Source organism: Sapajus apella, unplaced genomic scaffold (assembly GCF_009761245.1).
Source record: "Sapajus apella isolate SASKATOON/1434 unplaced genomic scaffold, GSC_monkey_1.0 scaffold56, whole genome shotgun sequence".
In the NCBI taxonomy this organism is placed as follows: domain Eukaryota; kingdom Metazoa; phylum Chordata; class Mammalia; order Primates; family Cebidae; genus Sapajus; species Sapajus apella.
This window is the reverse complement of record NW_022436996.1, coordinates 7,616,678-7,627,906: the sequence shown is the minus strand read 5'-3', so window position 1 is coordinate 7,627,906 and position 11,229 is coordinate 7,616,678. Positions and strand designations below refer to the sequence as shown.

General features: G+C 47.3%; 1 protein-coding gene across 1 annotated transcript in view; it reads right to left on the bottom strand.

Annotated features, from left to right (window-relative positions):
- The window catches only part of LOC116527835 (ATP-binding cassette sub-family F member 2), a 14,562-nt gene extending 6,677 nt beyond the window's left edge, over positions 1-7,885 (bottom strand). The window contains exons 1-7 of the mRNA XM_032244983.1: positions 7,475-7,885; positions 6,615-6,813; positions 5,058-5,270; positions 4,216-4,398; positions 3,966-4,137; positions 2,795-2,890; positions 1,531-1,633 (exon numbers count right to left, since the gene is read on the bottom strand). Coding sequence (XP_032100874.1) covers positions 1,531-1,633; positions 2,795-2,890; positions 3,966-4,137; positions 4,216-4,398; positions 5,058-5,270; positions 6,615-6,771 — 924 coding nt within the window. The 5' untranslated portion in view covers positions 6,772-6,813; positions 7,475-7,885. The remainder of the gene's footprint in view (positions 1-1,530; positions 1,634-2,794; positions 2,891-3,965; positions 4,138-4,215; positions 4,399-5,057; positions 5,271-6,614; positions 6,814-7,474) is intronic.
- Positions 7,886-11,229: the final 3,344 nt, after the last annotated feature.

The following is an 11,229-nucleotide window of genomic DNA, read 5'->3' as shown; positions in this document are numbered from 1 at the left end:
GAAAAAAGAAAAAAACTCCGTAAAAAAAAAAAAAAAAAAAAAAAAAAGACTGCAATTGTGTAAAAAGAAAAAGATATGTATATATGAAATATTCTATAAATGCTTACAAGTATACAGGAAGTTTCTGGAAAGCTATATTAAAAACACTAATAATACTCCTATGACTGTGAGTGAAGAGGACATCAATTGTTCCTTCCTTATGTGCTTTTTGAAATATAAAATGAAAAGGCAAGGCACAACAGTGGGCTGTTGAGATCCTCACCCCCATTCTCCTGTGGTCATGGGAGGTGGGGTAAATGTGCTGACTCTAGTGAAGCAGAGTTAAGAAGGCATTCGAGGCCGGGCGCGGTGGCTCAAGCCTGTAATCCTAGCACTTTGGGAGGCCGAGGCGGGTGGATCACGAGGTCAAGAGATCGAGACCATCCTGGTCAACATGGTGAAACCCCGTCTCTACTAAAAATACAAAAAATTAGCTGGGCATGGTGGCACATGCCTGTAATCCCAGCTACTCAGGAGGCTGAGGCAGGAGAATTGCCTGAACCCAGGAGGCGGAGGTTGCGGTGAGCCGAGATTGCGCCATTGCACTCCAGCCTGGGTAACAAGAGCGAAACTCCGTCTCAAAAAAAAAAAAAAAAAAAAAAAAAAAAAAGAAGGCATTCGAGAATGCAGAGGGAGGCCCGGTGCGGTGGCTCGCGCCTGTTATCCCAGCACTTTGGGAGGCCAAGGTGGGCAGATCACTTGAGGCCAGGAGTTCAAGACCAGCCTGGCCAACATGGTGAAACTCTGTTTCTACTGAAAATACAAAAACTACCCAGGCGTGGTGGTGCATGCCTATAGTACCAGCTACTTGGAAGGCTGAGGTACAAGAATCGCTTGAACCCCAGGAGGTAGAGATCACAGTGAGCTGAGATCGTGCCAGCCTGGGTGACAGAATGAGATTATGTCTCCAAAAAAAAGACGCAAGGCAGACGGGAGCAGGGCCTGCCTGGGCACCATGAAAAGTCAACTTCTTTGCCAAAAGGCAAACATATACCATGTGCACAGGCTGCCAACCCATGGCCTATGGCCTGAAAGCAATGACTTTGGGATCAAAATAAAACAGGCAGCAGGACTCCTTGTCTGTATCTTTTTACAGCAATAGGTAGAAAATAGCTGCTAGGCAAGTCTGTCTTTTTTTTTTGAAATGGAGTCTTGCTCTGTCACCCAGGCTGGAGTGCGGTGGCGTGATCTCGGCTCACTGCAACCTCTGCCTCCAGGGTTCATGCAATTCTCCTGCCTCAGCTTCCCAAGTAGCTGGGATTACAGGCACCCGCCACCGCGCCTGGCTAATTAGTAGATACAGGGTTTCACCATGTTGGCCAGGCTGATGTTGGAACTCCTCACCTCAAGTGATCCACCCACCTCGGCCTCCCAAGTGCTCGGATTACAGGCATGAGCCACCATGCCCGGCCCTCTTTTTTTTTTTTAAAGAGAAATTCAGAGAATTGGTAAGCACAGAGATTTCTATGAGAGAAGCTGAGGCCCACTTACCGTATAATACTTCAGTTTCTTGTTGTGCATGTGAATGATATTGGTACAGACACCATTCAGAAAATCCTGGGAATGGGAGACGAGGACCAAGATGCGCTTAAAACTGCAAAACCAAACAACCCATCAGTGAAGAGCTCAACAATGGGAGCTAGCTGACAACCGCTGAACTGAGAGTCAGGCCCATCCTTATACCTAAGCACCTTTTAGATGCGTTGTCCAATTCCTAGCTGTCAGTAAGCACCTAAGCCACCACTGCACAATCTATCCATAACAGTATTTGTACGCCTTTCAGTGTGGTGAGACAGATTGAGTTTCCTCAATCTTCTGTTCTAATTTCCAACAGAATGGAGCAGAGATAGTTGCAACAGTGATAGTAAACGGAAATGTGTATATACACAAATACACTCATGAACGTATCCAAAACTGTGGGTGGGAAGAACTGGTAAAGACAGAGTAAAAAACAAAATGCTTTACTTTTTGAAAGAAGGTACTAAGTCACTGTACCACTAACAACTTTCTTTTAAAATTGGTACAATATTCCAACTTATTCAGTTCTTTAGCCATAGAAAGACCATGAACATATTGGCTATATTTTCCTTTGTCACTGCATCATGATCTCAGATGGATTACTGTCTTTTCTTCTTCATACAATTAAGAAAAGAAAAATGTCTTTAAGATCTTACATTTGGGCCGGGCGCGGTGGCTCAAGCCTGTAATCCCAGCACTTTGGGAGGCCGAGGCGGGTGGATCACGAGGTCAAGAGATCGAGACCATCCTGGTCAACATGGTGAAACCCCGTCTCTACCAAAAATACAAAAAATTAGCTGGGCATGGTGGTGCGTGCCTGTAATCCCAGCTACTCAGGAGGCTGAGGCAGGAGAATTGCCTGAACCCAGGAGGCGGAGGTTGCGGTGAGCCGAGATCGCGCCATTGCACTCCAGCCTGGGTAACAAGAGCGAAACTCCATCTCAAAAAAAAAAAAGATCTTACATTTGAAATACGGAAAAAAACCAAGAGAGAAAAAAAAAAAACAAGGCTTTTTAAAAAAATGCTCATACATTTCAAATTAAAGAAAAACAATGAAACAAAAAGGCCAGCCCTAAACAGCCCTAAAAGTGCTCACTGCTTGTCCAAGCAAGTGAACTCTGGTCTTCTTTCAGTTCCTTTCTCACTGGTGTAATATCAGTGCAGTTTCTGGGCATCCATTTTCCAGAATCCCCCTTTGGGACCCTGCCCGCTCACATCCCCCATTCCACCCTCTTACGTTTTTAGTTCTTCTTCCAACCACACACAAGCATCTAGGTCCAGGTGGTTGGTGGGCTCATCCAGGAGCAGCATGAAAGGCCGAATAAAGAGGGCTCTGAAGGACAGGAAAGGAGACAGAGGCACCTCAGAATCATAATGGATGTTACACAGGAGAGGACCAACTTGCCTGCTACATGCAATTAGGGGTAGGTTCCTGGCCTGAGTCTTGAAATTAATTCTAGGCTCTGTACCTCAGAGGGAAAAGGAGAAGTAGGACAGAAACAAGAGCTGAAGAACGGAGGTTAAAGAGTAGACTACAGGGCTCAGAAGCACAGAAGTACAGTCTGAGGCAAGGCTGTAGAAGTCTTTATGAGTCTATGAGGCTTATACACTGAAGTTGGAGACCACGAGGAAGACAAAAAGATACAGAGGACATAAACTGCTAAAGCAGATTAGACCTATCCGAAGGCCTAAAGATAGTTAGACCTATCTGGTTGGGTGGCCAAGGCTAGCAAGGTATAGACTCTAAAGCTCTGGTTCCCAAACCAGAAATCTGTGTTTTTAAAAGCTCCTTAGGTGAACCGGAGGCAGCTAATCCTTGCTAGCATGTGAAACCACTGTGCTCACGTTCTAAAGCACACGCAGGCAACTTTCTAGAGCAGGATATCAAGTCTTATAAATTCCCTTCACAGAGAATGATGGGACAAGGAATTACCTGTTTAAACTAGTGACGCTGGGGGGATTATTGGCAGAATGCTGGTCTATAGAGACTCACTTTGAGTCCAGGCCACAAGAGAATAAGAACAATAACATCATAATAGCTGTCTCACATTTTATCTTTAGAGCTGGAATTAGCAGGACTAGAGCACAAAAAAGGTGGAAAAGGAATTCTGGTGGGAGGACAGAAACAGACCTATTCCACCATTTTCCCTTCGACTACCCCTAGGATCTCTAAACCCAACCTTCTGTTGGGTGCTGGGAATCCAACAGAAGACTGAGTCACTCTTGACCACTTGAGCCAGGAAGCTCTCACTCTGGCCCATACACAGTACCCCCTCCCTCTCCACACTGCAGATGTCCAGGTCTTGTTCAACACTTACTGACTCCTGTTCCAAACAGTTCCACTGAAGTCAACATTAAACTCTGGAGATTGGGCAGCTATGGGGTTAGGGAAGGAGGGAGGGACTCACCTGGCAAGGGCAACCCTCATCCTCCAGCCCCCACTGAAGTCTTTCAGCTTCTTGCGCTGCATGGCAGGTGTGAAACCCAGTCCATGCAAGATCCGCGAGGCCCTCATCTCTGCCTTGTCGGCATCCAGCTCCTCCAGGCGCTCATAGAGTTCCATGAGTTTCTCACACTCCGCTGTGGACAGTGCATGGCCATAAGGCTCCTGGGGGCCTTCCTAGAAGCCCACCCCCACACCCAGGTCTGGAGCCCTACCATCCTCATGAGCCAGCCGCTCTGCCTCCCTCTCTAGCATGGCCCGCTCTGTGTCGACTTCCATCACACACTGCAAGGGTGTCTTGTCACTAGGGGGCATCTCTCGAGTCAGATGGTAGATGTCGATATGCTCAGGGATGGGCACTTCACGTTTCCCAATAGCAGAGAGCAACATGGACTTTCCTGAGAGGGGAGAGGAGCAGACGCTTGGTACAGTGAAATTCCCTATTCTTCTTCACCACTGGTTCTTCCACCCCAGCCAAACTGGGACCTCATCCATTTTTCTTGAGGACCTTCCTTCCCTTCATTCGCTCAAATCTTGCCAGCCCCCATTCTTGAGATTCCTTTCTGACTTTCCTCCAATTCTTGCCCCACCCCTTCTCTGAAGCCTTTCTCATTTACCACAGCTTCACACGCCCTGACCAACTTCTCCAGCACCTGCTGTCTGTAATTACTGATGTGGTACAGGGTGGATGTACCCTTATCTGAAAACCCAAAATGCTCCCAAATCCAAAATCTTTTCAGCGCTGACCTGAAGCTTAAAGGAAATGCTAATTGGAGGATTTCAGGTTTTTGGATTAGGGATGCACAGCCAGTAAGTATAACACAAATATTCCAAGATCCAAAACACTTGTGGTTCTAAGCATTCCAGATAAGGGATACTCAACCTGTACATACCACATACTGCTCTGCATTGCTAGTTCCTTTTCCCTGGACATATCTGGTCTCCCACCCATATTCTAAATGCCTTGCTCTGAACACAGCTGGTGCTAAATAAATACTTATGAGTGACAGATGAGCCAAGGAGAGATACCTCCCACCTCCCCTTCCAAGGGCCTCACCAATTCCATTTAAGCCAATGAGGCCATAACGACGGCCTGAGTTTAATTCCAGTTTGGTGTCACTGAGCAGCTCTTGACCGTGAAAGGTGAGTGACAGGTTGATAATGTGAACGTCAGTACTGTTGGGGTGAGAGGCCAGGACGCCAGTGACAGCTCGAGCAGCAGCTTTCTTCATCTCAAAGTCCTCGAGCTCCTTGGTCAGCAAATCCACTTCTGGGGATAGAAAAGCAGTGTTTGGGAAGATGGCTGTGAGACAGACTCGGCTCTCCACAAAGAGGAACATCCTGAAGGACTGGGCTCCAATCCTGCTGAGCAGGCTCAGATGTTTCTCAAGCTTTAGGGTGCACACTGACACAGAGCTGCCCCAACAGTCTGCTCGCTTGGACACCCGTCCTTTTAATTATAACCTCTCTTGTCCTCTCACGTCTCTGTTTACCTATGTCCATCATTCATAACTTCCTGTCCTGCACTGCTGTGGCCAGGAATAAAACTTCCCCACAGCCTGGCTTTATTGCTCCTTCTAATTGCTTTTTAACTCCCCACTTTCTGAGTGCCTATCTGTTACAATTTGCAAGACTAATTCTGCTTTCCTCTTCAAACATTTACTTAGTGTCTACCTGAGAAGCAGGTCATAAAAAAAATTACCCAAGACATGATCCTTGCACTCAAAGATCAAATAATTTAGATAAACAGGAGATACAACATAAAAAGGTAAGTAACATGAAAAGACAGCAAAGGGGTACAGAGAATGGAAATACCGAGGTCAGGTTTGACTGAGAGAGGCTTTGCTATCTTGAGCTAGGCCTTGACAGAAATGTCAAATGTAGCTAGCAAAAACATGATGGTAGTAGAATTCAGTGTGTGACAGGACAGAGATGTGCTGACTACTCAAGAGGCAATCAATAGTCTGGGTAGACAGAGGGCTGTTTAGAAAGTTTTCAGAGGGCAAGGAAGGGGGCTGGGATTGGACTGCCAAGGGCCTGGAACATTCTCTACCGCATATTGCCATGTTTCCCTGTCTAGATGTTAAGTTTTTGGAGGGAACACTGTAGTGCCTCCGTGTGTAGCACCATGTTGAGCACTTGAGAAATAATAACTATTTCCCAAAATATAAATAACAGAAAGGCAGCTCTCTCCCAGGAAAAAACCCCATAAAACAACTCATAAGTTACTCTCTGGTAGGTGGAGTCACTATCCCTGTGAGGACAAGTGTATGGTGTAGCCAAGAACCTGACACATTGGCCACCATGTGTAGAAATGGAAACTGAGAAAGGGTCAGGGAATTGGCCCCCTCCTCACAGTCTAACAGAGCGGCAAGGCAGCGTGGCAACTCCCACATCCGCTTGCCACGGAGTATGTGAGAACCTTGTCTTCGGCTTCCTTGCTCAATGACAGGGTGGCACAAACTCAACTCTACTGACTTGATTCATCATGAAAAGTTGAGTTGCATAACACCAGATATATTGTCCGCTGCCCCCAGCATCGAGATTCCCACTCTAGCAGGGGCATGCATTCAGTCTTAGCAACCATCCTCAACTCATCCCTCCCTCAATTCACCTGTGGTCTCTCTGCCATTGGCCTCATTTTTCTCCTCTGCCACCTGTGGTTCTGTGACAGCATCTCCATTTTCTTCATGTCCTTTTCTGGGCCGCTGTCGAGCTTTGGCAGCCTCCTTCTTTTTGGCTGCCTTCTTCTTGGCCAGGTCGGAGGGCATGATGATGGCCCACAGGAGTAGGATACTGTTCTTTCAGGGAGCCTGAAGGAAGGCAAACAGATACCCCCAAACTCTAAACTTACTAGTAAGAATGCCTGGGTCCTGCTCCATCTCTCTCAGGAATCCGCCTATCAATATCAAGCCTCTGATGCCCTGGTCTGTCCCTGTCTCTTCCCTCCCAACTTGGTCAGGGTCTCTCAAACCAATGCCGATTCTCAGCCGCTCGTCCAATCTTAACATCTCTTCCCACAGGCACCAGTCCCCAAGGACTGCCTGACTCTGGAAATGCTCCTTCTTTCAGGGCCTCCGGCTGGGAACCAGTTTCTGCCCCTCAGCAGACGTTCCCGTCTCCAGTTTCCCTACAACTTGGCTCTTTGCACTCAGCCGGCCACCTCACTTTCCGGGCTTCCTTCTCCCATCCGTCTCGGGCCTCTTCTCGGTCGTCCCTTTCCACATCACCCGGTCGTTGAGCCCAGCCTCTTGCCGGGACGCACTCGTCCTCGCCCGCGTGAGTCCCATCCGAGTCTCCACGCTCGTCACCCCTGGGTCCTCCCCCACCCCACCCGTCAGCTTCTCTCCCATTGCCCTATCTTTTCCCTCGCAGAGCCCTCCAGCCAGGCCCCGTCCCTCCTTCCTCTTCTAATACTCTTTCCCCGTCACCGGCGGGTACCCTCTCCCTACAGCGCCCCTTCCCCTAACTCACTGGGCCTCGCCGCTCGGCCTCTGTCGCAACAGAGCTGCTCCCTGGGCTCCTCCGCGTGCGGCCGGCTCACCAGCCAATCACGGCCTCGGGTGGCTTTCGGCGCACCGTCGTGCGGCCTCCTGGGAAATGTAGTCCTCAAGCCGCAGCGGCCAAGAGTGAGACCCACCTTGAGGACTACCATGTATCCCAGGGACCTCGCGGGGCCGCGTGACGCCATCAGGATGCGCGAGGCTCGGAGAGGGGTGGGATTACAGTCCAAGAGCTCTCTGCTACCGGGCCTGCTTCGGGCGCTGGAAACTGCAAATACCAGATTGGTCTAAGCCGGCTGAGCCTTCCAGCCGTCACCTCACCTCTCGAAAATCGATTGAGCTGTTGTGGAATTACCGAGTTCTTAGAGACCCCTAACCGACTCAGGCAACAGGGCGTACGACTACACTTCCCAGCTTGCCTCAGCGGGAGTAGGTCGAAACAATGGGAGAGGAGAGGTGGGAGGTGAGGGGAGGAGGAATAAAAGGAAGGGGGCGATGGGCAGGGGTCCCAGAAAGCGGGGCATCACTGCGAAGATATTGCCAACAGAATTCCTTCACGAAAGAAAGCACTTTCGTTTCATGAAACCGTAATTTTAGAGGCTGGTTCATTATAAAACTTTTAGAAGGTGCCAGTCGTTGTCTTGGAACCTCGGCCGCTTAGCCTACCCACTCCAGAATTGTTAGGTTCCCACTAAAGCCATGCAAGTTTGGTGGAAAGATCCCTGAGATAAGGCCCCTTGACCAAGATTTCGTTTTATTAACAGTTAGCTATGCTACCGGGCCCGTTACTTTCCCTTTGAGTCTCACTGTGTAAAATCTCTCACATGACAATAAGTTTGGGCTGGATAGTGTAAAAATAAATACAATTTCTCACAGACTTCGCATTACCTACATTGTAAATTGCAAATGTGTAGCCTCAGGTACAAGGCAGGCCTTTTGTGATCTTTGTTACTTCTCCAGGCTCCTGTGCAGCGGGACCCTCACCATCAGTGACACGTGGGGAAGCAAAGGGAGCTGTTGCTCCCTGTAAGCATATTCTCCAAATGTGGCACCTTTTCGCCCACGGTCCATGACTCAAAAACGAGAACTAGTTTTTCTTCTCAAACTTAATAATTCAGTAGAACTTAACTACTTATATACTTCAGAGATTAATCATGCTATTTTATACCTGCTTTCCTTTGAACATACATTTTTCTAGAATATCCTCCACAATGAAGTGCCTACTATCTGTTAGGCTCAGATATACGTGCTGGAGTTGCAATGGTGAAAAGTCCACTCCCTGACCGCAAGGAGTTCATAATGAAGAAGGAACATGTGATAAGTAAACAGGCTGGGTGTGGTGGCTCACGCCTGTAATCCAAACACTTTGGGAGGAGAGTTCAAGCCTGCAGTGATCTATAATCAAACCACTGTACTCCAGACTGGGTGACAGAGCTAGACCCTACAACAAAACAAACCAGACATTGACACTATGACATTAAGTGCCCTAAAAGAAGTGACTTATGTGTGCTGCTGTAACCACACATTTTTGTTTGTTCTCTGTAACCAACGTTTACAGTGTGGAATACAGTCATGAGCTGGGCGTGGTGGCTCATGACTGTATTCCCAGTGTGCTGCTGGCGTACCTAGGTGGAGACCTCACTTGGCATAGCATAATTAAGAGTATAACCCCAGGTCTACCCTTCATTGTGTGGCCTTGGGCAAAGTACATGTTCTCTGTAAAATGGGAATGATAGTTTTAAAAAGAATACAGTTAAATGACTGTAAATCCCTTCTGTATGAAGCAAAGGAGTTATTTGATTGTGGATCATATAAAAAGCACTCATTTGGGCCGGGCGCAGTGGCTTACGTCTGTAATTCCAGCACTTTGGGAGGCCCGGGCAGGTGGATCCCTTGAGCTCAGGAGTTCAAGACCAGCCCTGGCAACATGGCAAAGCCCCATCTCTACAAAAAATACAAAAATTAGTCGGTGTGGTAGCGCACACCTGTGGTCCCAGCTACCCAGAAGGTGAAGCCTGTAGCAAGCCCACATCAAACCACTGCACTCCAACCTGGGTGACAGAGCAAGATTCTGTTTGAAAAAACAAAACACAACAACAAAAAACAGAGTCAAGCGCCTGTGCTTCCTAGGAATGATAATGCCTCTCCTTCCCCAGCCTCATTCTAAAAATAAGAACAATTACAGAGAACGTTTATTATGCTCTTTCATTTACGCCATCACATTAAATCCCCCCAACAACCTCTGAGGTGAGTATTATTACCATTTTACAGATGAGGAAACTAAGGTGACAAGCAGCTCTGTTGCCCAGGCTGGAGTGCAGTGGCGCAATCATGGCTCACTGCAACCTCGACCTCCTGGGCTCAAGCGATCCTCTCACCTTGGCCTCTCAAGTAGCTGGGACTATAGGCAAGCACCATTATGCCAGGCTAATTTTTGTGTTTTTTGAATGAGGTTTTTCCACGTTGCCCACTCTATTCTGGAATTCCTGAGTTCAAATGATCTCCCAGAGTGCTAGGATTACAGTCCCAGGCATGAGCCACTGCACCCGCTACAATTTTTAAATTTTGTGTAGAGATGGCATCTTCCTATGCTGCCCAGGCTGGTCTCAAACTCCCGGGCACAAGAAATCCTCCTGCCTTGACCTCCTGAAGTACTGGTATTACAGGTGTAAGCCACTGTCCCTCTCCGCGCCAACTCCACCCTGGGATTAGATAGAGAAAAGAACTCAGGATGAGGGGAGAAGAAACAGGGAAAGAGAAATGGGAAAATGGGAGAGAAAAGGAGGTGAGTAAAGAGAGAGGAGAAAAGGACTGGCTAAATTTGAGAAAATCACAGGAGGTCAGTGCTGGAGAATTACCTAGGAACTTAGTAACTGAAAAGACTCTAGATCTGCACTGTTCAATACAGTAGCCTGCAGCCACGTGTGGCTATGGAGCACCCGAAATGTGGCTAGTCTGAATTGAGATTTGTTGTTAAGTGTAAAATACCAGAATTCAAAGCTTCCGTATGACAAAAAGAATGTAAAATATCTCATCAATAATTTTTCATATCAATTACATGTTGAAATCCTTTGGATGTATCTAATAATACAATAAAATATTAAAATTAATTTCATCTTTTTTTTTTTTTTTTAGTCTAAAAAATGTGGTTACTAGCTAGATGCAGTGGCTCATGCCAGTAATCTCAGCACTTTGGGAGGCCAAAGCGGGTAGATCACCTGACGTCAGGAGTTCAAGACCAGCCTGGCTAATGTGGTGAAACCCAGTTTCTAGTAAAAGTACAAAAAATTAGCCGGGCGTGGTGTCACGCACCTGTAATCCCAGCTACTCAGGAGACTGAGGCAGGAGAATTGCCTGAACCTGGGAGGTGGAGGTTGCAGTGAGCCGAGATCACACCATTACACTCCAGCTTGGGCAACAAGAGTGAAACTGTTTCTCAAAAAAAAAAAATTTGGTTACTAAAAAATTTTAAACTATATATATGGCTCACATCTGTTTCTTACACTAGATTTCTACTGGACAGCGTTAGTCTAGAAATCTTCTGACCTCGAGCTAGCTATCTCTGCTGTTTCCCAGAGTCTCTTCCAACAAGTCATTTACCACCTATCACGTACCAGTTGATGAGGAAAGATTCAGTTGCAGTCTAAGGATGAGACTAAAACAGGGACAATGGGTGCTGGTGGTTAATGTATCAGTGAGTTCTATCTTAATACTCCTAGAATGGTG